Source organism: Eublepharis macularius, chromosome 1, assembly GCF_028583425.1.
Source record: "Eublepharis macularius isolate TG4126 chromosome 1, MPM_Emac_v1.0, whole genome shotgun sequence".
NCBI classification, from domain to species: domain Eukaryota; kingdom Metazoa; phylum Chordata; class Lepidosauria; order Squamata; family Eublepharidae; genus Eublepharis; species Eublepharis macularius.
The window spans coordinates 179,577,943-179,605,825 of NC_072790.1; the positions used below are offsets into that span (position 1 = coordinate 179,577,943).

At 39.8% G+C, this 27,883-nt stretch overlaps 1 protein-coding gene across 6 annotated transcripts in view; it reads left to right on the plus strand.

The window, feature by feature from the left end:
- The window catches only part of LCLAT1 (lysocardiolipin acyltransferase 1), a 235,550-nt gene that overhangs the window by 165,375 nt on the left and 42,292 nt on the right, over positions 1 to 27,883 (plus strand). For 5 of the 6 annotated variants that reach the window (XM_054979025.1, XM_054979031.1, XM_054979032.1 and 2 more), the window contains one exon: positions 24,579 to 27,659. The exons of the other annotated variant lie outside the window; for it this stretch is intronic. In XM_054979025.1, coding sequence (XP_054835000.1) covers positions 24,579 to 25,072 — 494 coding nt within the window. In that variant the 3' untranslated portion in view covers positions 25,073 to 27,659. Of the gene's footprint in view, positions 1 to 24,578; positions 27,660 to 27,883 lie in introns of those variants that run through there. 6 annotated transcript variants of the gene reach the window in all.

Below are 27,883 nucleotides of genomic sequence, written 5' to 3' on the forward strand. Positions count from 1 at the left end.
ACTGCATCCTCTGCTGGCATTGCTGATCTAGACTACACACATGGGCAGCTGTCTGTTTTCCCAGCCTCTGTTAAGAGTATCAACCTTGTGGAGCTGTGAATTTCCCAGTTTCATTGCAACTGTATGAACAATGTTCAGTCTTACCAGCCAATCACATTATTAAGTATAAAATCAGCCCCAGCTGTCTGCATAAATTGTAGGGTCATGAACTACAGCCTCATTATTATTGTATGTCTCTTTGAGCCAGTGACAGAGGGTAGGTGAATCCAGAATAAAAAATGTACTAAATGAGCTGGAGAGCATGTAATGAACATACACGTTACAAAAATTGCTATGTTGTTAAGATTTTTTCTGAGGGATAATGCTCCCTCTACTATTTGAATAGCAGAACTTCAGTTAACATAGCTCATTCTAACTCTTTGCAACTGATCCATCAGAACCATGAAGCCTGGATATCTTTCTTCCTGACTGCTTTTCTACACGTTTCGCAAATATAATCAGTTAAAAATAACTCTCGTTGAATTAAGGCAAAGTATTAAAAGGCTATGTTGTTTAACTGCAATATGTAAGGGCTAGTGCACATTGTCAAAATCATCATCAATTTGATGTGTGTAGAATATAACACATGACCTAACCTGTTCACTAATATTTATTGCATCAGTATCCTGAAACACAAGGAGGCTAACACAGGATTCCAGAAGATCTCTCTCCCACATTTAGCCTTCCAACCATATCCTGGGAGATGTCCTGTACCCACCCCCCAATCTAGTTGTGATTTCTGCAATCACAATGGCAACTTTATCAAGTCACCCTACTTGTGGGACTTGCTGCTGAGTTACTGTGGCTGCCTTCGTGGGTACACTTGAGTCGCATGTTAAGTCCTTCACCAAAATGCCTCCTGGTTAATCAGGACAAAGAATTGTTTGGAAGCTGCTTTGACAATATGTGGCAACTCCCTCTCTCTTCTTGTGACCTGAAAGTTCCGTTAATTTTCTTTAAAATGTACAAGCGAAGAGCACTTACTGTATATGATTTGTACAAAAGTGGAGAGTGCTGAGTGATGTCCTCAGATCTCTTTTTCACTGTAATATGTACAGATGTTTGGAGGAGGAAGGCTTAAAGTTTGGGCATGCAGGGATAGTACCTGCATACCACAAATAAAAAAGTGGATTAATCAATTTAAGTCAGTCACCTTAGGAAATTGACTCTATTAGCATCTAAAGACCCAAACCCAATTATCAGAATAGTGTATCTGCTACTAAAAGGACAAGCAGAATTTGGTTTGAAATATGAAATACTGGAAGTAAGTTAGTAAGTATGCATTCTAGCTATACCAAATTATTTATATTCATACACTAAACTTGGGGGAACACTGTTAAATGGAGTAACTACACAAGTAAAAGAAAAAATCTAAAATGTCTAGAACAGGGCTCTACAACACGGTGCCTGCTGACAACTTTCCTGGTATCCACCAAGTGCCTTTAGAAAGTTGGTGAGGCAAGGTTGAGCTTTTGCTCAGCACAGCTTTCTTCTGATTGGCTCTGCAGATTAAAAGGCATCCTGTTAAACAGCTGCTGCCTGAAATACTGAAGAGTTACTATTGAATTATACATAAATTTGTTCCCTGACATTTTGTGGTTGCACCCACCACCCTGTGTCAGAATTCAAAAAGTTCCTGCAGGCTCAGAAAGGCTGGGGACCTGTGGTCTAGAAGATCCTCTTAAAGGTATTCTAGATTGCTTCCAAAATGCTTAGCGTGTCAGATGCTGATGTGTTTATTTTGGTAGGCTTCTGAGTTTTGCCATTCCAGTTAATTCAAGTCCACACGGAACTAGAGAACAAAAGTATTTTTTCTTTGCTAGCTACATACATGAAAGGAGAGGGTCATGGTGGAAGCATCTGGGCACAACTTATGAACTCTATGTAAATGTTATCTAGAAAACTTCTGTGAAAAGTCAAATAATAAAGAGAACAAAATTAGAGAGGCACAAATTTTGGGTCAACCGTGTTCCACGTTTGAATATACCATCTTTGAATGAGACAGTCAGATGTGAGCTGATCAACTCATCTGATTGATTGACAGCAAATGACTCAAATGCCTGACAAACGGGTTTGCATCAGTTTTTTTCAAAACTGTGTGTGAAAAATGATGCTGATATATTTACATTGTATTGCACTGTTGGAAGGAATGCAGCAAAAGCAGCCTGTTGAACAGCTGTGAACAGGTTGATGAACAGTTGAACTGATGTTTAAAAACTGACTCCTTGTGTGTGCCTGGTGAGTAGGACATGAGTTGAGCCAGTGGGTGTTCAAGCATTCCTAAACAAAATGTGTAGGTCATCACTTGTGATATCTAGCAGAGTGTTTCCCAACCTGTAGATTGGGACACAAAAGGAGTTATGAAGCCTCTAAAAGTGGTTTGCTGTTCCTAATGGCATCCACATTCAGGGCAGTGAATCTCTGAATACCAGTGCCAGGAGGCAACTTCAGGGGAAGGCCTGGGCCTCTATGCCATGTTATTGGCCCTTCATAGCAACTGGTTGGCCATTTTGTGAAACGATGCTGGACTAGGTGGACCACTGGTATGATCCATCAAGTCTCTTCATATGTTTTTATGACCACTCCTTCCCTTTGCATCACACCCTTTCTCTCCCCTCCCTCCTTGCCAGCTTCTCACATTTTTGCCCCACCTTCCATTTGTGACAGTAATGGGGGGAGGCATCTAGCAACTGGCAACTTTATGGTAGCAGCTGGAAGAAAGAAAGAAAAGGCTGGAGAGTGGGCAGGAGTTGTTCAGCACACTCCAGAAAAATCAGAGGAGAGAAAGTGCCATGTGTGTGCATGGTCTCTCTCTTGGTGTTGCTCTTTCAGCAGCCTGACCTCTTGCCTAGCCTCTCACTGCTCTCTACTTGCTTTGAGAGATGCACCACACCAAGGCCATCTCCACCAGCCCCCTTGCTGCCATCTTCTCACATTTCCTCAAATCAGCACACACACACCGGATGCCACCTCGAACTCTGACTTGGCCTGGCTGGTATAGGAGGAGGAGACAATAGAGAGAGAAGTCCCCTCTCTCAGTTATTTGATCTCAGGAGAAGCCATGTGAGCTCTCCCCTCAAAAGAAGAGAAGATTCTTTGTTATAACCCTTTCTCCCCCAACAAACAGGCTGTTTGTTGAGTAGCATCTGCCCTCCCATGCATGGTGCTTTTTACTCAGTCATTAAAGAACCATGTCTATCTGTAAATTTTGATGGAAACTAGGGATGTTCTCACAGCTAATGAAAATCTGCACTTCAGCCATTCTGAAGGTGGTTAAAGGTGACACAGTGCTCAGGATTAAACAATAGTAAAGAGTCTAGTAGCACCTTTAAGACTAACCAACTTTATTGTAGCATAAGCTTTGGAGAACCATAGTTCTTTTTATCAGATGCAGGATTAAACAGTCTGGGGCAAAAAGCTGTTGAGTAGCATGTACCCTCCCATGCATGGTGGTTTTCACTTAGTCATTAAAGAACCATGTCTGTCTCTAAATTTAGATGGAAACTAGGGATGTTCTCACAGCTTGTGCCACCTTGAGCCTCTTGCACTGTACTGAGGTTGAAGACTAGGTCATTTTTATGTGATTTATAGTGTAATCCTAAACAGAGTTACTCCAGTCTAAAATGATCTTAGATTGGAGTATCTCTGTTTAGGATTGCACTGTTACTTACACTGGTATTTCGGCTTTGCAGAGAAAAGAACTTGGGCTGCTGTCATGTGTGATTAATCCAACCAATTGTGCTCCCCAAGACTAAGCTCTTTTTCCTTATAGGTGAATAGAGAGGCAACAGTTATATACAAGAAAAGTGCATTGGAATATTATTTTCGAATAAAGATCTTCAGGCAATCTGGTACAAAACTTGGCTGCAAAATCATTTTTCCTTGCATACATCGGCTTTGTTTACATATTGAAGGATGTAGAGGCAGAGAGAAATATAGGCAGTCTCAATGTTGCTTTCTGTTAACTGAAGCATTTTAAATCAAGCTTTTATTATGCCTAGATTTGAACAGGCTACTAACCAGCCTAGACATGTTTGCACACAGCAGCGTCTTCTCATTTAAATTCAATCATAGTCACAAAACAAGCCTGGCTTAGACTAGCTGAGGATATAAACTTCATTTTCATCTCATTAGGCCACCTGGAAGCAGCAATCAGTGAGTAGTCCTGACGTCAATGGTCTCTCTGCTTCATTAAAATGTTAATTTCATGGCTTTAATTCCTTTTGTAAAACGTGCTGCTGTGGGATACTCTATACTGATTCCCCCCCCCCCCCATCTAGACAAATCTCCATGCCATACTTAATTTTATTGCCTTCGGGATTTTTACTAACTTATTTATTAATTTTAGTTCTCTAAAAGGACATTGCAGACATTAGACAAATTTAAATATTTTTTTGAAGTGGAAAACCCTCTAAGAGTATCAAGTTTATGAATTAATCATGTCATACATTTCTGTTCTGTATTGTTCCTTTGCTCCTGAAATGATCAAAACGTGAGACAAATGCAATAACTAACATTTTACTCAATAACTGATCACAAGAATAGAATGTATGTTCTATAAATAACATTCCACATGAACTATTTTTATACCAGGAACCTTATTTGAAGACTGACTCCCCCCCAACCCTTGTGTTGTTTATAAATACTGCTATACAGTTACATGATTCTATTTATATGTTAAAATTCAGCCTTGGAAACTACTTTAAGACTGTGATCTCAATCCTGTATTTTGGTGTATAATGGCAAGGAAGACCAGGAACTTTGTTTGCTGTACAAGAGACCATCCTATTCCCTAGCTTCAGCACTGCTGGGTGGCTATTCCTCCTGTACCAGGGACAGCAACCGGGGACATCTTAAAGGCCATGGGAATGCTCCCTTCTCACTACCTCCAGTGTAGTGTCATACCTGCAAAATAGTACAGTTAGGGATTTTAAAGGTCAAGTGGGCTAATGCTGTGTTTGACCATTAGTCCTGTGCTCATGCATATCCAATATTTATAGTAGATTAATGCTTATAAAGGTTGAATGCTTTGAGGGAGGGGTGTGCACCAAAAATATCCAGGAAATATGGATCCCGTTTTCAGGGCTCCCAAAAACATCTGGGATTCTTGAAATCTGGAAAAGATTCTCTGATTCAGTTCAGACAGATAAAAGGATCCTGGATTTATCTGGCCTTTATTTTCTCTGGGAAAACCTATTCAAGGGTATTGGGGAGAAGGGCTGTCAGGGTCTTGTTTCAAGCAAACTCTGCCAAATTTGTATGGAACCTGCTCCTGACTGTCATGTAAAGACTCCCCAAGTTTCAGGAAGATTGGACCCCTGAACAAAGTGCCAATAGCCACTCTCCACTATTACTTATGGAAGAAACATTTCCAAGCTGGCTCTGAGGCAAAAATAAATCACAAGAGCAAGGCTGCCATTGGCCAAAGACACAATCCCAAAAACTCAACCCAGAGAAATCTCAACACCATCCAAGTGCCCCCTGAGCAAGCTGCCCACAGCCACTCTCCATTGTTTCCTATGGCTGGAAAAAGCCAAAGTTGGCTTTCAGGCCAAAACACACTGAGACAAGGCTGCCACTGGCCAGAGGCACACTCCCAGAGAAATCTCAACACCATCCAAGTGCCCCCTGAGCAAGCTGCCCACAGCCACTCTCCATTGTTTCCTATGGCTGGAAAAAGCCAAAGTTGGCTTTCAGGCCAAAACACACTGAGACAAGGCTGCCACTGGCCAGAGGCACACTCCTCAAAGCAAGATCAATCCAAAGAAAGCCCAACAGAACCAAACTGAAGCAAGGGAATGGAATCCCCCAAGAACCAAAGTGAAGCAAGGGGACCAACACATCACATCACACCAGAGAATCTTCATCAGTTCCACCACAAACAACTGAAGCAAGGGAATAGAATCCCCTTAGAACAAAAGTGAAGCAAGCAGACTAACATCAAACCAGAGAATCACGTCAAAATAGAGAATTCTGCCCAAACCAAACTGAAGCAAGTGACATTGTTGCAATTTAGCCCAGTTGAACCAGTTTCACTCACAGAAGCCAGGCAGACAAGGAGAGCTTCTGCACAGATGATTGGCCACTCATTCCCCCCTCCCTCCTGCCTCTGCTTTCCCTCTTGGAAAAAACACAGGAGATGCCAGGGGAAATAGCCAGCCAGGATTAACTTAGATTTATCTGGGGGGGTTTGATCCAGAGTCCAGATCTGGGGTTCTCTAATTTGATCCAGGAAAGCCAGATTTAGTCAGATCAGCTAAAATCTGGCTTTCCCCCCAAATTCCAGACCCAGATCGCATGTCCCTACTTGAGGAACAGTGCCTGGTCAATGTATTGTCGAAGGCTTTCACGGCTGGAGAACGATGGCTGTTGTGGGTTTTCCGGGCTGTATTGCCGTGGTCTTGGCATTGTAGTTCCTGACGTTTCGCCAGCAGCTGCCAAGACCACGGCAATACAGCCCGGAAAACCCACAACAGCCATAGTGCCTGGTCACTTAACTTCTTGTATCTGAAGTTCACAAACCAATGTCTCTAGTATTTCTACATAATTCTTTACTTCTTGATCACCTTTGGTGACACAGACCTTCTTCCCAAGGTCTACCCCCACTTAAAAAAATTCCCTGCCTCCTTTTGGGGAAACCATGAAGCATGAAAGAGAGCAATTCAAATTAGTCCTTCATGTAAGGAACTGTCACTCTGTTCTAGTGACTATATGTGGAGAAAATTAGACATTGCTGAATACTGTGTCTGTTTAAAGGTGTTTAATATGTGCAAACCTAGAATAGAAGTTCAATCAACTACATTACTGAAACCAGAACTAAAATTTAGACAAATGTTCTTTTAGATGAAAGAGCTGTTTTCAGGTTCAATGTAACCGATCTGAGATACTTGTGTCCGACTGGTATTGAGCAATGGAATATATTTCAACACTTTCTGACTAAAATAAGAACATAAGATGAGATATGCTAATCACACCAACGATTCATCCTGTTCAACATCTTGTTTCCCACAGTGGCTAAACAGATGGTCCAAGAGGGGCAATAAAGCAAAAGTCCTCCCCTGCTTCTCCCTCTAGTAATGAAAAGACAAGAGAAACAGGTAGAGCAACAGTGAAGGAAGACTCCGGACAAATCTGATAAAACGTGTGAAAGCTCATTTTAAAGCCTAATCTGTGGTGGTGATGGTGGCAAAGAAACAATACTTTTCCACAACCACTGCATCTGCACAGTATCGGCCAGCGGAGCTCTTCCGGATGGGCAAAGGCATGCTGGGATGTGGCCTGCAATAAGAAGTAGACTGTTTGGTGGCCCATTGTGACCATTTTGCTCCACACTTTGCAGATAAAATGTATCCGCTCCAACTTGGACTCTACGTTAGCAGTGACAGGGGCAGATGGTGCCAGGGGGCTGACGTCTGGTTGTTTTGGATACTTTTCAGTTTATTCAGCCTGAGGATGTGTAGAGGATCCTTGGAAGTGTGAGGCTTACCACCTGCTTGTATGACCCTTGCCCTTCCTGGCTGATTAAATATGCAGGGGGAGAGGAGGGCTGGCTGACCGGGTCCAAGGGGTGGTTAATGCCTCCTTGAGAGTGGAAGTGGTTCCTCCAGCCTTGAAGCAAACAAACAAGCAAACAAACTGGCATATACCTTTGAACATGGTTCTTATTTAGACATCTGTACTAATAGCCTATCCTACACAGGGCTTCCCTTGAGTCTGATCTGGAGATTGCAGCTGGTTCAAAATGCAGTGGTGCGTGTCATTATGGGAGTGTCGAGTAGATTTAAGGTTCTGGTACTAACCTATAAAGCCCTATGCAGACTGGGACCAGCATATCTGTGGGACCACCTCTCCCTATATATACCTCAGAGGATGCTTTGATCAGGAGACAAACGACTATTGGTGATCCCTGGCCCCAGGGAGGCCCACCTGACCTCTACCACAGCAAGGGCTTTTTCAGTCCTGGCTCCAACCTGGTGGAACTCTCTATCTAGTGAGACCAGGGCCCAGCAGGACTTACTGTCCTTCCACCGGTCCTGGTAGACAGAGATGTTCTGTCAGGCCTCTTTGTACAGAATACAAAGAGGCCGTCCCCCACAGAGCATTCCCATGCAACCCGTGATTGAGCGGCCAGGGATTTGAATTTGATTGGCTGAGGGCCCGCCTGGGGAATGCTGGGCGAGCCCTCCAACATGGCGACCACCATGCCTCGCTCTCCCCCACCCGCCAGCGGCAACCAGGCCCCGCCAGCGGCAACCAGGAGAGTCTGGAGGCCCCCGTATCTACAAACAAAGGTATTAATCAGAGTTTTCCCCCACCTCCATTTATTCTGGGATGACTCTTTAGCAAGAACAGGTTTCTTTTATGAAACTGATTTTCTGTGGGGAAAAGTTTATTTAAAAGGGGATGACAATGTTCTGAACTTTGGACTGGAATTTGGTCAGTTTTATTTAACTTTCAGAGTTTGTTTATTTAAAACATTTCTATGCCACCTTCCCACCCATCTCAGAGTCCCCAAGGTAGCAGTTCCCCAAGGAGTTGTTGCCTAAGAGGATTCTTCACCATAAAACACAGATATGACCTGAAATACTTTTCATTTTAATATGCAAAAGTCTGTTTGGTTATAAGCAAATGAACTCTACACAACTCTAAATGTATTTTTTGCCTAGGTATGCACTATGCTCGATTCACCCTTACTTCTGTCTGCACAGATTGAAAACCATCCAGGGAAAGAACCTATGTTAATTTTAATCCTTTGTTTCATTTTAGGCACCATATAAATTGTAATAATCTACTGATTGAATTGTATTGTCGAAGGCTGATTGAATTATTTATTCAGTCTCGCATTTGATAAAAGCAGGTGCAAGACCTCTTCATTAGATGGGTATTTTTGAGGCTTTGCTACTGAGAACATACACTCACTTGCATAAAGCCTGACTAGAAGTGACTGGTACATTTTAGATAAGAAACTGAAAAAGAAAGGCATCTACAATGTTGGTATATGAACAGATATGCCATTGAGCCTCCTGCTCATCCTCTATACATTTCAATAGGAAGGACTTTCTGTGGTGATGTTTGAGCAGAATTATAGTCCACAACTCAAAATCCAGGAAGCAACAATTCGTACTTAGTAGAAAAAGAACAGAAAGCGAATCCAAAGGTACCACTGAAAAGATGTCTTTGTAAAGGGAAAGGAACTGTAGACTATATTTCTATGTATGGGCTGTTGATAGATATGCTCTTACTGGGAGTTTATTATGTCATATCAAATTACTTATATTTTCTTTCTGCAGTGTTTCATATTGTATTCATGTCTTACAGTGTCTTATTTCATGTCTTACAGTGCGTAATCCACCTTGAGTCGCAGTGAGAAAGGTGTAGTATTAATAACAAGATGAGGATGAGGATGATGTGTGGTGTAGAAACCCAAACTACTCTTAAGCTGAAATTTTGTTGTGGTACTTTTCAATACCACCAATTAATCCATTTGAAACAAATTCTAAAGGCTTGTTACTGGGTTTTGTTTAGAATTAAATTTCAATGAAATTTCCATCATTAAGAGGCGATACACTAGCTACCTAAACATAACATAGATTCTCTTGGTAATCCTTTTGTAAAAAGTTTTGAGTACATAAATTAATTCCACTGTCTTGCCCCTTGTGCCTATTTTAGATCACTTTGCTCTTTGGTAAATACCATTTGTTTTCTAATGAGGACAAGCAGGGCTAGTACAGAATACAAAGAGGCAATTGAGCAAGTAAGGAGAACAGTTATTTGCAAAATTACAAGGCAGCCCTTTTAATTGATCTCAAAGGCATCAGACCAGACATTTCATTGTTATCCAAACTGTTTTGTATTAAGTAAATCTCACATTATCAGGATTTGAAGCCTTTGCTATCTCTTAATTTTGGTTATTTGAGGACTAAACTTACAAGAGATCCATGATCACCTTTTCCAGTGCTTGATTTTTAAAGCTTCAAAGCATCCAGGGTAAGGGCATTACCACTTGAACTGAGGATGGACACTTTTTATCATATCTCGATTTAAACTTCAGTAATACCCCCTGAGGAACCAATGAACTTGTTTTGGGCAGGATTTAGACTAAGAGCTGCCAGCTGACTATTTTTGAGTCAGATTATTTTAACGGGGAAATATTAAAACTGTTTCTTTTATAAGGTCCTAGGGCAATGGTTGGAAGGCACTTAGCCAACCTTTTTGAAGGAAAGCTGGTAAGAGTCTGTACAGTGCCTATATGGTTGACCTGGGACCATATTGTGCCACCTTTGATTCCTGAGTGGAAGACAGATGGGATATAAATGAATACGAACATGTCTTGTGCATGGAAGATATCCTGTTTAGTATAAATTTGACTCGGTTCCCTTTCCCAATTCCTGCCCTTTTCTCCTTTTTACTGTTGCTTTTTAAAAAACGCCTTAATGTATCCATTGAAAAGCAAATGCACTAAATAAATCATGTGTGCTGCAAAGCAGTATATCACAATTATAAATCCATTATAGTATAATTAGACATTCTATTATTGAACTGATGTATTTGGCGTCCTCCAGGTCTCAGGATAATCGTAAAACAAATTCTTCTTTGTGGATAAATATTAGTCAGTCATAATTAAAGTGTGTTTATTGGAGCCAAGACTTTTCATTAAATTCCTTTCTGATTAAGATGGCTCCCTGAGTACTGGGTTGATTGAACTTAATAAGATTTGTCCACTTGTGTATCGTCATATGGCAGAAACTGTTTTGGTGCCAGCAGATTAGCAGCTATAAGATCATTTCTTCATCCGTACTCTCCTGGATTTAAACACCTGTCACTTCAAAAGTTATATAAACCGCATACTGATCTGGCATTTTGTATTATAAGGCAAGCACGTTGTGTGCATAGCTAGTGAGTCATGACATATATGTAGTACCAATAATGGCCACATAGGAAAGCTTGAATTTGTATTACTGCATCTTTAATGTTAAGTGGTTTTTAAAGAGCATCTGTTCTGCTGGCCAGTTCAGGATGTTAATTGATACTCAAGTAGTTCATCCATCTAAGCTGATTTCCTTCAGACGTACATAGATGAACTTGTTTTTGTATGTGCACATAAAACTCTTTAGGGAATGTTCACTTACAAAAACAAATACCTATTTGGATACAATTTTAATGAAACTGCAAGGAATGTAGGCAGAGCATTAGCTGTTTGAAGAAGCGTGTGCCAGATTTCATCTTATTCACAGTAAACAACTAAGGAAAGAGCTTTATCAGTATCATCCTAAGCAGTTATACCCGTCCAAGCCCAATGACTCCAGTAACCTTAAAAGGGTGTAATTTAGGATTGCATTGTAAGAGGCTGCTTAACCTTCACACCTTAGATAGCCAGTGTGGTGGTGTGGCTAGAGGGTCAGACAGATCTGGGAAACCAACTGTACCATGAAGCTTGCTGGATGACCTTGGACCAGTCACACACTCTTCAGTCTATCCTACTTCAGAGGGTTGTTGTGGGGATAAAATGGAGAAGAGGAGAACTAGCTAAACTGCCTTGAGCCCCCAATGGGGAGAAAGGTATAAATGAAGAGGGTATAAATACAGTAAAAATAAAAATACATAAAAAAACCTATCAGTTGTAGTAACTTCCTATCTTTCTACTGGCGGTCTTTCTAGATTATCATGAGATAAGACATACAAGGTATAAGACATGAAGGAAAGAAAAATAATTATAACAGGATTTCTTTGGTGACCAAAGTTAATACTAATTCAAAGAACTGCTTAGGTTCATACAAGGGAGTTTAGCCCATTTAAAAAATTAACTTTTTTAAACCTGCCACCAAAACCATCATAGTTTACTTTTGAAACTCCTCTCAGTTTCAGAAGAAGTTTGGTTTGGATAATGGGCTAAAAACATGGAAATAATGAAATTACTGAGAATCAAAACCAGTTGAATGATAAGTTTTTCAGAGAATAGGAACCCAAACATATTGTGGAATGTCTTCTCCTTCATGGAAAATCATGTTCCAAAAGACTACAAATAACTGGCTGAATAAAGAACATTTACAAAACTGACAGAATCATGTTCTTTAGAGTTTTCTTGGACTCCAACCCCCACCCCCATGAAGGACATTTGCTTGGAATACATGGAATAAATCTATTTTGTACCAGTAGATGTTAGTCCTTTTGATCTCTGTGGGATGGAGCCTGTACCAGAAAACAAGATCAAAGCCCTGTTGAGCTCAGGGAAGTCCTGCAAGATTCTTTGGCCCCTGAGTAATGTTAATAACCAGACTGTTCATAATAAAGATTTTTGAATTGAAAATCTGTCAGCATATCTGACATTACTGCATCATATTGCAATATAATGAATAATAATAATGAATGCATCACATGACCCACAATATTATGTTTTGTAGTGCAATCCAATACATGTTTACTCAGAAGTACATTCTACTTTGTTCATTGGGGTTTCCATCCAGGTAAATTTGCGTTAGTCTATAGACTTAACCTGCCATCTACTGCATTTGCTTTCTTCTGAGCAACAAGTTTCATTAACAATGCCTGGAAGACAGTTGTGAAAAAAACTAAGTAGCTGAAGAGAACTCTCCAGTGGTTGACTCTAGACACTAGGGTTGCCATTCCCCCGCTGGGGGTAGGGGATCCCCTGCTCCCATCCTCCACCTCCTGCCCGCGCTTATCTGTCTGGAGAGAATTGTTATTTCCCCCTTTTATATCTAAACATTCTTGTACTTTGTTCAAGGTTTTCCAAACTCAGTCATAATAGATCTCTAATTCAACAGTTGTTCAGGCCTCTTTAGGAATAGGAAACACTATTGGTTTTCCAGGCAAGGTTAAATTGTGTACTTTAAAAAAAAAAATACAAGGGTAACCTTATTTCAATAAGGTTCCTTTTTTTCTTGAAAATTATCCCCAATATATTACTCAATGTAAACGATACAATAATCCAGACATACAGTTTCTTTTGCTGAATTTTGGAAAGGAAAGCATTTTGAGGTCCCCAACAAGCCTTCAGGCCAGGCCCAGATAGAGCAGGCCTCGTAGTGGGTGAATACCACCAAATACCTTGTCCATATCCTTAGATGGTCATGCTTGAAACTCATGTAGTAAAATGGGTCAAGGGGAGGCTTTGGATGCTGCTGTGTCAGCTGTACCCAAAGCAGAATCCAGGTCAGAATGAATCTGAGTGTTTTTACCCATGAAGAGTTCTATAAAATTGTTACACCATGCTGTTGAGGGTTCTGTGGCCCCAACTGGATGGGGTTAGGGATACTCAAACTCTGGTAGGTTCAGATTACCTTGTAATGACCAGGTGCAAATATGTCATTAATTTATTGATTGATCATCAAGCTGTCCAGTGGAGTGGGGTGGTGGTGGCAGGTGCTGCATAACAGCACTTACACACCCTCAGCTCTCAGGCATTTGTGTTGTCTGTTACATCCAGATTTGCTGCTTTCAGTTATGGTAATTTCAGCTGGGGATAATGGTCCATAATTCAGGCCAAATCAAGGGAATTTGTATTCTTGTGAAGATTTAGTGGATTGCTTCCTGAAATTAAATTGCACCCATGGGCTGGAAAAATTACTTTACAAGGCATGAGAATCTATATAACTAAGAAGCAGTACCATCAGCACCGAGGACTGAAAAAAATATGTGAATATGAGAGTTGTGTATTTATAAAGAAACATTTAATTCTGTATAGATATAGCTTACTTGAGATAGCATATGACTTTTGGGGTTTAACAGTACACCAAGGCAGCCTTGTTGACCAAGTTACATTCTTTGTCTTACTCAATCAGCTGTAGCTTTGTTTTAACAAAGTAAGAGGTAGATAGGGACACAGATTTTAAAAAGCAAATTTTTAAAAGCATTTTATTACACAACATTGCTATCTTTTATCTTATACTAGATGAGCAGAATCTAGGATGAATATAACATGTAATAAGACTTGAACAGGATAACTTTGTCACAGCTGAATATTTAGCAATTTATTCCATAAAAATTTATCATAATTTAAGCACAAATTTTCAGGAGATTACTGGCAGTCACCTAGAAGGAGATGTCAGTTGAAAGCTAATAGCTTCCATGACACTGTGGGCTGTTTTTCTGACTTGGTTGTAATCATAAGATTTGTAATTATAAGAGAACACACCCCCTTTTTACCCACAGTGGTCAAATAAGCTGCCTTCTTAAGTGAACAGTGTAATAATATAGGACCTGCAGCATCAGAAAAGCCAGCATGATGTCATGGTCAGAGTGTTGGACTATGATAGAGGAGACCCAAGTTTGAATCCCCATTCTGCCATGAAAGCGTCCTGTGAGACCTCGCACCAATCATTCTCTCAGCCTCACAGGATGGTTGTTGTGAGAATATATGGAGGAGGGGAGAATGATTTAAGCTGCTTTGGGTTCCCATTGGGGAGAAAGGCAGAGTATTGCATGCATGCATGCATGCATACATACATACATACATACATACATACATACATACAAGATCAAAGTTCCTCTTTTATGAACTGAAAAACTGCAATATGTAGTCACCCAATGAATAGAGGAGGGATGGATTACATGAGTAGGTCACATATAAGAATATAGAGGTATGTTTTTTGTGAAAGTCAACCACATTCATCACAGGAACTGACTTTATTTATTAAATTTATAGTCCGCTCTCCCTGAGAGCAGGCTTAGAGCAGATAAACATCACATAATATAATCACAATAATATCACATTAAAAGACAAAATTGAGTAGACATACACCTCAAGGCGGCAGCCCATACTGCTTAACCCAAATCAAAATATACCATGATATGGGAACTGGTAGCCAAAATTAAGTGTGTCAGTGGAAGCTGGGGTGAGGGAATTTCAGTCCCCCTTCAACAACAGGATAACAGCAAAGGAGCCCACCCATGCCCCAACCACAATCATATGTCTAGCAGAACATCTCAGTCTTAAAGGCCCAGCAGAAGGATAGCAAATCTCACTGGGCCTTAACTTCAACAGACAGAGAGTTCCACCAGGTTGGTGCCAGGACCAAAAAGGCCCTGGCCCTGGTCGAGGCCAGGTGAGCATTCTTGGGGCCAGCTGAACGAAGCACCCTCCAGGGAATACAAGGTGTGAGACGGTCCCACAGATATGCTGATCCAAGTCTGCTAGGGGCTCTATACGTTAATACCAAAACCTTGAACCTGATCTGGAATTCAACTCGGAGCCAGTGCAGTTGGCACAGAACTAATGTTATAGGTGCCCTATATGGTGTCCCCATAAGGACACGCACAGCCGCATTCTGGACCAGTTGTAATTCCGGACCAAACCCAAGGAAAGCCTAATCTGAAGGTGACCATTGCCTGGATCACTGTCATTAGGTCATCAGTCAAAAGGTAAGGGACAAGCTGCCTGGCCTGATGCAGATGGGAAATGGCACACCTGGCAACCACTGTGACCGGGGCCTCCATCGACAAGGAAGCATCCAGGATCACCCCCAAACTTCTAACCATCGGAACAGGCACAAGTGGCACCCCATCAAGGGCCAGAAGCCGGAGTAACTTTACAGAGTTACTTCACAAGAATAATCAAGAAATCTCTTTGTGGTTATCAAATGTCTGCCACTTTATAAATTAGCCCAAATAAGTTTTGTGGCAACGTTTCTACCTAATTTTATAAATGTGGTGTGCTCACTATAGTGCAAGTCTTTCAAAGTTGAAGGATTTCAGTATGTTTTTACCTGGAGAGAAGATGACTAAGAGGTGATATGATAACCATCTTCCAGTACTTGAAGGGCTGTCATATAGAGGATGGTGCGGAGTTGTTTTCCATTTCCGAGAAGGTTGAAATTAAATCAAAAGAGTTTTCGGCTAAACATTAGGAATAACTTCCTGACAGAGTGGGTTATCAGTGGAACAGGCTTCCTCAGGAGGTGATGGGCTCTCTTTTGGAGGTTTTTAAGCAGAGGCGAGATGGTCATCTGACAACAATGCTGATTCTGTGAACCTAGGCAGATCATGAGAGGAAAGGTTACATCAATGCTTAGTTCTTGTGGCCCTTTCTTACATGCCCAGGGTAATGCCGATTGCCACTTTTGACTCAGAGCCAGTTTGGTATATTGTTAAGAGCGCAGGACTCTAATTGGGAGAACCAGGTTTGATTCCCCACTTCTCCACTTGAAGCCAGCTGGATGACCTTGACTCAGTCACAGCGTCTAGGAGCTCTCTCAGCTGCATCCACTTCACAGGGTGATTGTTCTAGGGATAATAATAACATACTTTGTAAACCGCTCTGAGTGGGTGTTAAGTTGTTCTGAGGGCAGTATATAAATCAAATGTTGTTATAAAGCAATTTTCTCTAGGTCAGTTTGGCTAAGGATCCTGAAGGGTTTTTGCCATCTTTGGGGCATGGAGCAGGGGCCACTGGGGTGTGTGTGAATTTCCTGCCTTGTGCAGGGATTTGGACTAGATGACCCTTGAGATCCCTTCCAACTCTATGGTTCTATGTACTGTGCAGTGCCAATAAAGGCATTTCATGCACACATACTATGGTACCTCAGAGTGCATGTGGCAGTTTCTGCTTGTGTCTGTGCGGGCAGTGGAGCTTCTGTAGAGTTTTGGACGCTGTATGCTTAATAATGCTTTCATGCTTAATAATACACTGCATTAGATATGTTGACTAGGAATGTGTGCCAAATGTATATTCATGCAGTATATGGCCTGGAGAAAGAACAAATTTGCATAATTGGAGGAAATCTGTGATTGCTAAGTCCATCGCTTGAGTTAGACAAACGGAGTAATAAAGAGCAGTGAGTCAGTTCTGCCTGGTCATCCCGGAAGGCTGAAAATAACTTGTTCCAAGCCTTTTATCCTTCCTCTACCCTACTCTTCGTATGTTACATGTTTTTATTTATAGTTCATTTGGTTTGTAATTCATGGAACAGCACTTCAGAGATTGCAGAGGAAGGAAAGCATAGCTATGAAGGCTAAAGTGCAGCTGTCAGTTTGGCACTTGGATTAATGCAGACGCACAGCAGCTGATTGTCTCCTGCTGCCCATAGTCTTTATTTGGCCCCATTTGCCCTGTTTAGCCTTCCTTAATACACAAAAGACACCCGTTAAGATACCCTTTTATTTTTTGCCAGGTGGCACAGCATGGTCATGTGTGCAAGCAGGAGGTAGTGTGACTAAGGGCCTTTCTGCAAAATCAGGAGTCGGACCCACACGCGTGTCATCATTTGTTCACTAAGTCCTCATCTAATGCCACATAATGGTGGGACAGAGCAGAATTATGATGCTGTCTACTCCCTTTTAGGAATCTAGATGGTGTCAGCTCAGAAGAAGGAAGAGAAGTGCACAGGTTCCAAGGGATTTTTTAAAAACAAACAAAACATCCTAAAAGTTCACAAAATGGCAAGGAGGAGGGAACAAATAGTGCTGGATGAGCATTCCCATGAAGATGTTGTGATGTGTGACTGTTAAAGTTTAAAAAATTACTGTTCATGATGTAATACGAGCATTGAGGTTTTATGTTGGTGTTCATTAATGCATCACAAACATCTCAAAAGTGCCTGTAAAACTTATTCAACCATGATTTAAGCAAATGGAAAAAAAGAGTTGCATTTCCCCAAGTATAAAATACTGTGGTGTGAGCAGCAAGAAAATGCAACAGAAATGCAATTTCAAGGGAAAATGTGTGTCAAATGGAACAGATGCAGCCTAGCAAATGACTAGCACAGGATCATTTGGTAGAACATTTTATGATGTAATTGCAAACTAAACTTTTTAGCTGCTTTATGAAATTCTACAGAGCAGAGAATGTAGACAGACTCTGCATTCCCCCCACCCCCACCCCTTGAGTTTGATCTTTGGCTTAGAACAAAAGGAATCACTGTCTACTGCAGATAGATTTTGTTCTGATAATACAGATACTTGATCTTCATTCATCTGCTTGACTTAGGACTCAGATAAGAATACATAAATTCTAGACATAAATTCTAATTTTTCCCCATCTAGCTCTCCAGATGGGTTCGTTTGAAGGCAGTTTTTACTGAACTGGGCTTCAGTGTGCCCCGTAGCTCCTTCATTCACTAGAAAATGATGTCATTTCCCTGTGCAACAGGGGAGCATGAGAGCACACACTCACATTTTTTCCCCTATGCCTTTCCCCCTGCTGGCCAGGTGAACGGGACTGGTGGTGGTGGTGGTAAGCTATTCTAGAGTCAGAGCTCCTGAAGGAGTATCTGAAGAAGGACATTCTGACTCTAGCAAGCTTATATCCTGAAAATTTTGTTGGTCAATCAGGTGCTAATGGACTCAAATCCTCCTGATTGCTTTGTTTACAAGTCAGAAGGTAATTTTAAAAGGAGAGTTAAAAGAGCTACATGATACTGGAAGTCTCTTCTCAATATCTCATAAAATATTTTTCTGAAGAGTGTGACTTACTAGAAAAGACATTACTTTGGTCATAAGCCGAGTTAGAATTCTCAGAGTTTCTTTTGCTGGCCTGAAAAAATGCTAAAAACAATTAAATTTACATTGTAATTATTGAGAAAAGACATCACGTCTGTATCCTGAAATATGAGCAACTGTAAACAGAACACTAGTGTGTCCAAGGAAATAGTAGATAGGAGCCAGACAATTGCTTTCTGGATGTTTTTCTGCTTAGTAGCTTCTAAGAAGCTGGAACCATTGCACATTTTACTGCTTCATCTTTATTCGTTAGGCATTACTTCATATTAGTCTGTCAGCAGTTGAATACTGATGCTTCCATTTTCTGTGGTCCTTTGTTAAATGCAATTAGAAAAGCTCTACTTTTTAGTTGCAAAAACAGTTCTTGTGTTTTTTTCACATTGTGGTCCCCACATTATGGAATGGCCTGCCTGATGAGATCAGGAAAGCTCCCACTCTCATGGCTTTTTGCAGTATGCAAAACTGAATTATTCAAGATGGCTTTTCTACACAGGTAATAAGACTGTATAAAATGGTATAGAAAGCTACTTGAATAAAAGACTATGTTATATACTACTTAGTATAGTTCATACTACCTGTTGTAAGTAGAATCCTACTATTTAATGTTTGCATCGTTTAACACATTATGTTATGTTTTGCTTCAGTTCTCAGATTTCTGGTTGTCTCCAAATCTCTGCTATACAAATTCTATTGTATTGTTTATTGGATGTTCCAGTTCTGTTGATTGTATTGACTTACTCCATGTAATCTACTTTGAGTTGTAATGACAAAGGGAGTATAAATAACTTAAATAAATACAAATACATTAACAGTGCTATCCTATGCAGAGTTATACCCTTCAAAGTCCATTGAAGGCTGTAAATGAAAGGTTGCAGTCCTGGCACCCCTACTTTGGAGTAAACCACACTGTATTGAACAGAAGTTCAGTCTACATAAACATGCATGGGATCATGCTGTGGAATTTTAGCTGTCAGAATTGAAATGGTGTTCGGAATAAGTACTGAAGAATCTGACCCTCAGACATGTAGTATGACTGTAAACTGTTCCGTGGATACCTCTTTTAAAGTTACTTCAACATAATTGCTGTAACATGGAAAGTAACAAAGCAAGGTAAAAATAAGGATTTTCCTTACAAGAGATCTGAAATGCGAAATAGCAAGAACATAAGGTATATAGTTTCTAGGCAGTCAATTGCATATGGTTGTCAGTACTCATCCTTAGGGAGTGATTTCCTATACAGCACACAAAGACAGTGAATTAGTTTTATTAACCAAGTGGTAGTCAAAAGTTGAAAAGGCCACAATCCCATGTGCTTATTGACAAGTGCTATTCAGCACAGTGGGATTTACTTACAACTAATTGTGCTCTCCATCATCTTTCATGAACATCTGTAATTGTATATTCTCTGACTTCTGCGTTAATCAGCAATATTTACCTACAGTCTTATTGTAGAACGCCAGAGTCCTGTACAAGTGATGTGTACACATGTTGAATCAAGGTATGTACAGAGGGAGTAGGCGCAAGCATGTTAGCTCCACACTCTGTCCACGTACTATTGCATGATGGTGAGTGTGGCATCTATGCATGGAGGAATTGTATGTGCATAGGATCCATCCCCACAATTTGGAGTACTGTTTTTCAAACTGAACTTAATCAGCACTGCAAATTTGTTTCCCATTGATTACTTCTGCAAGTTTTGGGGAAGGGGATGTACCCAATGCCCAGTACACATACAAATTATACACATTTTAAATTAATAAATAAATACGTATAGAAAAGAAAACTGGCTTCTGCATTTTGAGAGCCAGCCCCTATGTGGCAGCCAACTTAAACGTTCCAAAACTGGCTGGTCTGGTTCAAATGAAAAGCTGGTTGGCAATTGTGGTCATATGTCTTCTATAAGACTTCTGTTCTTACCACTCATACTAACTAGTATCTATGAAACATAAGGCACAGAGACTTTATTAGGTCCTCTCAGGCCTCTGTTACGGCTTGCCACACAGAATTATGAGCACAGTTATGAGTGCAGCTGGGTGGTGACATCCCTATCTAGAAATGTTAGATTCAACATATACTTACTAATATGTATAGTAGAAAATAAGCTTTTTCTGAGGGCCAAGGGCCATAGAAATCATAGGAGAGCTTGCAGAGGGGGGGGGGCGTGATTTCATCTGATTTCCTTTCAAGCTGTAATTTCCCACAATTATATCCAACACTTTTTCTGAGCAGCTTGTGTGTGGCAGGGAGAAGGGGAAGAGATCTGTGCAGTGAATTCATTCCATGAATGGCTGGTTTGATTCATTCCTCTATATTTTATTGTACTTTGTATTTTGGCTGTAAAAATTCTATTCTATACGGTTAGCTATTTCTCCATATACCTTATCCCCTCCTGAGGCTCTCCTGTTACTGGTAATCTCTTGGTTTTCTTCAAGAGCTTCAGGACTCTTCAACAACTGCTTTAAGAGCTTTACTAAGGAGAATATACATTTTTTAAAATCATGAATAAATAAAGGATTTCTCCCTTCAGTCTGTGGTGTTCTGTAAAAAGTTCTCTTTGCTTCCCCTGATCAGAAACTGGTTTTTCTAGAAGACCACTGTAAGAAGTAATTAAGATGGTAGACTTTGTAGAGCAGTGGGCCTGGCCCTCAACCCTCACCTCAACAGTTGGCTAGCCAGCAAGCTCTTTTGCCTCAGATTTGGCAACTGGAGAGGAGATAGACTCCATTAAAAGCCCAGCTTTGACCCAGGAGGATTTAATATCCCTGACCCCTTACATTATTGATACTTTCTTCAATAGTGTAAAGATACTCAGACTCAGTGCCTCTCACGAAAGGCTAGGTATCTTCTTGCATGGATGTGAAGAAACTAATCCTGGATTATTTTAAATTTTAAAAGACATTCAGTCTCTCTTATAGAACACTGTAATTAAGTTTATTAAATACAGTTTTAAAATAATTATACAAACAATGATTGTGTGTGGCCCTACACATATTAATAGAAGCCATTGAAAAATCAGTGGAGAACATTCCCATCCTGTGTGTGAAAGATAGCTGAGTACTGTAACGAGAAAGGACATGCTCCTTTCAACAGTGATTAATCAATCTGCTGAAGTTTGCCATCTCTGAATAAAAAAACTATCATGTTTTGAAAAATAATCTAAACTGCCATTGGGGGGGGGCGGGTTTAAAATATGTATGACCCAGATAATGGTTATGTTTAGAAGGCTGTAATCCTTTTGAATATTAGAAACTACATCCATTCCATAATGTAAAGGGGAAAGCAAAGTTAAGGACATTGTGGGACATTGTGTTGTAGATTGATTTTTAAAAAGTTAGACTGAGACCAAGCTGGTAGAATCCCAAGCCTGCAACATTTTTAGGGTAATGATGACAAGAATTGCCTAAAATCTTCTCTAAAATAAGTAATTCCTACTTAATAAGGGTCTTTCGCTGCACTGATGTCCTAGATTTAAAGTCTAATCTTTTTTACAACTTAAAGAACCTTCCCTTTGAGATAAAGCTTAGCTTGTTTTAAGGCAGGACTTGAAAATTGCTTTAATTATCACTCAGGTTATTATCAACACTGCTGCCATTTTGAATCATTTGCATTTCAGGAGAAGTTTGGTTTATTTTTGTTTTGTTCTGCTTTGAAGGTCTCTAGACTAGTTTGGTGTAGTGGTTAAGAGTGCAGGCCTCTAATCTGGAGAACCAGGTGTGATTCCCCTCTCCTCCACTTGAAACCAGCTGAGTGACCTTGGGTCAGTCATAGCTTCTAGGAGCTCTCTCAGCCCCACTCACCTCACAGGGTGTTTGTTGTGGGGATAATGATAACATACTTTGTAAACCGCTCTGAGTGGGTGTTAAGTTGTCCTGAAGGGTGATATACAAATAGAATATTGTTGTTAGGTTGTAGAGGAGAGAGCAGAATTCTCCACCTTGCTTTGTCCAAATAGTATACATCTATTAGTGTTGCACTAAGAACCAGTAATTTACTTGAAGCTTACCTGCTCACAGGTGACACTAAACCTGCATCAAGGTCCCAGCATGGACTTCAGTGCAACTAAATATTGGTTTCTTGTATATTTCAAGATTGTACCCATAGGTGGTATTTAATCAGGCAGTCTCTGTGATGCCTGTAGGCTCAGGCTTCGAAATATTTGTACATTGCTTTCTACTCTTCAAGTGTACTTTATTGACTCATGATGTACTGTCAGGAAACACTTGAAAAAGCTTCTTGTTATTGATTATGTTGCAGCTCTATGGTCACATAAAACCCAGCCTTTGTAAGCCAGCTTGCACCAGTTCAAGATATTAATAATAATCTTTAAAGCCTGGAATAAATTCAGTACACGATCCTGCAGAAGTGAATGTTGAGACATTCATTAATTACTCTTACTTCTGATTATGAGGCAACAACAGTTAACTTGTTGCTGTGCCAACACACAAGTGGCATGGTCCCTGGCCCAAAGGTCTTACAAGGAGAGAAATTATATTAAGGATTCCCAGAGTGCTCAGTTGGCAAGAGAGAGGTAAGTTGAGGTTATAATATTGAGCACAGTTATGAAATAAGATAAATAGCCCAGCACTGCTGCATCAGCACATAGGTGTTTAGAACCAGGGGATACCACAAATAAACCCACAAATCATTACACTAGCATTACAGCAACCTGAAATATATATATTTGCTTATATTTTATTGAGAATTATTTCATATTCAGGTGCAAGCTTAATTGATTTGAGCTGTAATTAAAGGGTAGTTTTGTTTGTTTTAAATCCATTTGTTGACAAATGCAGAGAAAATGCATGCAATCAAAATACTAAAATAAAAATTTGTCTTTGGCTGTCTGAAATAGACCTTTGGAAAAGATGAGAGAAGTAGGGAACTGTTTTATAACTCATAGTGCAGGGATATACATTTTTATGCAAAACAAAAACAAAAATCCTTCTGAAACTGCCAGCCTTAAAATGCCATGTTCCCATACAACCTTTAAGTTAAATCTCTGACACAGCCAGCTTTCAACAGACAGACAATAAAATAGAACAAGAAATACATAAAATAAATTAATGTGCTGGCACCACTTAACTTAAATGTCACATCCAATGCATTCAGCTCCTACGTTAGATTAACCAAGCTGACTTTATAAAATCTCCCAAAAAGAATACAATCTGATAAGAAGTTGCTGGACAAAAAGTATTGGGGAGGTGCGCTTGCCAGAAAAACAAGGGGCAAGCTGTTTTTTTCCTCTCAAGTACTTTTTAAAAAACTATACATCGTAGTTAAATAGTCAAGTTTTGCTATGAGTTCTGTTTGTAGAGCTGCAAAAAAAAATTGCTGGGCTCACACCCAAACCTGCTCTAGGATCTTCCCTCTCACTTATAGGGACTCTCCATTGAGCAACAGAATTCTTGAATCCAGAATTGGCAACCCTACTGTAATTCTGCAGTCTTTCCAGTAGTCAGATGAGTTCCTGATTTTAGGTCCAGCTCTCTCACTGAGAATATATACATGCCTTGGCTTCACAGTTTTCAAAATCTGAGGCATGCCTCTCAGTGGACATCCTTTCCAAAGTGTTCTGTACATCTTAACTGGAAAGGAAGCAGTTTGGTTGCACGCAGTAGCAAGTCAGTTTAATATAGGCAGGTCTCTGCCCTTCTGTCATTTTACCACCCATATCTCCATACACTTAAGTTACTTGTCTAAGCTTTTGATGCTTCATAATTACCTTTTTTACTTTAAACCATCATTTGATGGTCATTTTATCTTTATTTTCCTAGAGCTTTTTCTTAACAAGTGTTTTGCATTGCTTTAGGAAAAAAATAATTTGCCCATTTAATGTTAAATGTTTATTGAAATTTGAATTAGATCTAACTTTCAGAAGCGGATTCATTTCAGCTCCATACAAACGGCTGCATTATAGTGGTCCTAGCCTATTTTCTTGAACTCCATAATAGAAGAATTGAACCTTCTAGTCAGTTTCGTGTATTTTTATGTCACAGTATCACATGTTCACAGTCCCTAACAGTTGCTCAATTCCAGGAATACTAACATTGCTGTGCTCACAGTCTTATTTCTTTTCCCCCTAGGTAATAACCTTGATGCTATTCATGATATAACAGTAGCATATCCTCAAAACATTCCTCAAACTGAGAAGCATCTTTTATATGGGAACTTCCCCAAAGAAATTCATTTTCACGTCTGCCGATATCCAGTACAATCTTTGCCAGTCTCTCGGGAAGATCTGGAAGTCTGGTGTCAGAAACGCTGGGAAGAGAAAGAAGAGAGGCTTCGTTCGTTCTATGAAGGCAAAAAATACTTTGATGCAACAGGGCGAAGCAGAATCCCCCCCTGTAAATCTGAGCTCAGGGTCATGGTGGTGAAGTGCATTTCACTCTTGTACTGGACACTGTTCACACTTGCTGTGTTTGTGCTGCTATTCTTGTACAGCTTTGTACGGTGGTATTTTGTGGTTCTGGTTGTCATTTTTGTTGTGCAACACAAACTGTTCGGTGGGCTCGAGTTGATTGAGCTTGCACGTCATCGACTTGGTAGCAGTAAACAGAATTTACACAATTTTTAAAAAAACTAAATTTATTTGGGATATTGTAGGAAGGGAAGGGGGGTATGTTTGTGGATGTTTTTCAGATGTGTTACAAACTTCGTAAACTGGAATCAGATTTTGCATGAGAATTGTTAGACTTCCTTACTGCTGTCATTGGTTAAATACACTTTGCACTTACATTGTGAAAAAGGTAGGCATTGCTACATCTAAAAAGTTATTTTTGAATGTATATTTGGTGTTTCTTTTGCCAGCAGCTAGTGTCTACAATGTAATTACAAAACAGTTTGCTGATTATTCAAAATATATAGCCATTGAACGTTTCAACAGTGAGTTCTAAATATAACTGGACAAATCGTGAAGCTAAAATTAGTAGTCTGTGGTTTCTACACGCCTTTCCATAAATCAAGAACAAGATTTGAACATCCCATTGCATTACATGATTAGCATTTCTCTCTCTGTAATTCTCTTTTCTGTTCTCTCTTGCAGGGAGATAACGGATTATACAATTACCATCATTAGCATCAGCAAATTTTTGGGTTTACAGGATTAAAAAACAAAGCAGGTCTTAGTTTGGATCCACTGTATTGTACTCCATTTAGACATGCCTGTTTTGCCTCTTAATTGAATGTATACAACTTGCCAATTGCAATCCCATTTTGAAGTGGTTCAGAAATCTGTGAGGTGTATCTATGGAAAATATTTCTGATTTATCTTCACGACAGATCTAGGCACTGTGGTCTCCAAAATATTCCATCTCATTTTGATGACCTGCATCCTAGTCAAGGGAATGGCTTGACATATTTTCAGAAAATGGGCCATCCTACATTTGAAACTGGGCTGGCCTGGAACATGAACTGTGGCAAACTATTTCCAACGCAGGAAAGCTTATATCCAACAGAAAGTCAGTGGGAAACTTGGGAAGAAAAAAATATTGTGACTCGTTTAAATTAAAAGAGAATTTTGATTGTTAAAAGAATTCTCTTTCCCCCTGAAATTAAAATAGAATTAATTGCAAAAGTAGCATTTATATTGCAACATGGTCCCCATTGGGATTGAAATATAACATGGCATGTTATATAATATAAAATTCAAATAATGTTCTCAAAGCCTCATGTGGCACATATTACTATGCTGTCCATAACAAGATTCACTCCAGCAGTTTCAGTACAAAAATCCTCCTTCCTATCCTCCTCAGGTTCTGAGAGTATGAAGAGATGGTACATTACAATGCCAACAAAGGAAAGCACATAGCATACATACTTGAAAGATACATGATAGAAGCTCTTACCTTCCTTGTGAAAAATCTAGTGGATTTTTCAAACAATATATCATAACTATGTCCTGAATTTCACTTCCATGAATATGTGTAAGAGATTTTTATTTTCTTTATTCAAAAATGTTTGTTTGCTTAATTCTAGTATGTAAGACTCAGTAAGCTAGTTTTACCTACTCTTGTGAAAACAATAGAATCCTAAAAAACAATTTTAGAGGGTTTAGCTAGCATGTGAAGCTGAGACATCAAGTCCGACCATTATCTTGCAATGTAAATTCCCTTACAGTTGTGCCGCTCTACATGGCTTCATTGTCAAGGGATGCCTTATGGGAACAACACTATGATACTGTCATGGCATAACTATAGAGAACACTGGGCTGAAGGCGGATTCAAAGCACAAGAGGATGAGCCACTACTGGCCTGCACAATCTGTGACCCAAAGCAACAAAACAGCCACATTTGCCAGTGATCTTAGAGAAGTCTTTAAACCTGTTTTCTGTTCCCTGACAGAGATTGCAAATATAGGAGATTTTCAAACATCTGTCAGGCTACAATACATGGCTGGTAAGATGGAGTCTGTTTATATGGCTTAATCTGCAAGCTGTTTCCCATTTTCCAGAGCAGCTATCACCTTCACTGTTGAAGTCAAAAAGTTACACCATTCTGTCGACTAACTGTGCAATCCTAAGGAGAGTTACTCCAGTCTAAGCTCATTGATTTCAATGGGCGTAGACTGGAGTAACTCTCCTTAGGATTGCACTGTAAATGCCCTTTTAGGCTTTGGTAACAAGAACTCTCTCTTCACTATCATCTCTAAGCAATTGTCTGCTATTGTTTTAACAACCAAAATCTTACGGTCACCCACTCTACCTTCTGAACTTCCTTCAAATTAATTTCCTTGCTTAATCATATGTCATGTCATATGACATGTTTTCCTCCTCAGCACTCCACCCTCCTTTAGCAATATAGTGCACTCTTGTGGTCTGCCTTTGTTACCAAATCTTTACAGATGGCAAAGCATGCCCAGGCATTTTCACTGCACTAAATATTAGTAATGTCAGAGCCATAAAACAGCATGTAAATCCTATGATCATAATAATGTCATATCGAGTTCCACGTGCTTGTCACGTCAAGTTCCATGTGTTTGTTCAGTCTCTATTGCTTCTGCAATGCATTTTATAGGTTCATTTTATAAATTGTGTATTAAAATAAACAGTAGGGTATGAAAGATCTCCAGAATAGCCTTTGTTTTTGAATTTTACTGAAACGTTGAATGTTTTAGCCATGAATGAACAGCATACCCTACAGCCACAATAAAGACTTTAAAATGTACACTAGTTTTATTGACCTGTTTGGATAAATATCAGCTGCAAAAATGGACCCTATTTCTTCAGACCTGCAGCCTTTTGTTTAGAGTTTAATAGAATAGTTGTGCTATTATAGATGAATAGTAGAAGTGAAATAGAAGCGAGTCAAGATTGTTTAAACTAGTAGATATCTTTTTAAAAAGAAAGAATGCTTCAAAATCATTCTAGGTCAGTTTAACACAGACTGTT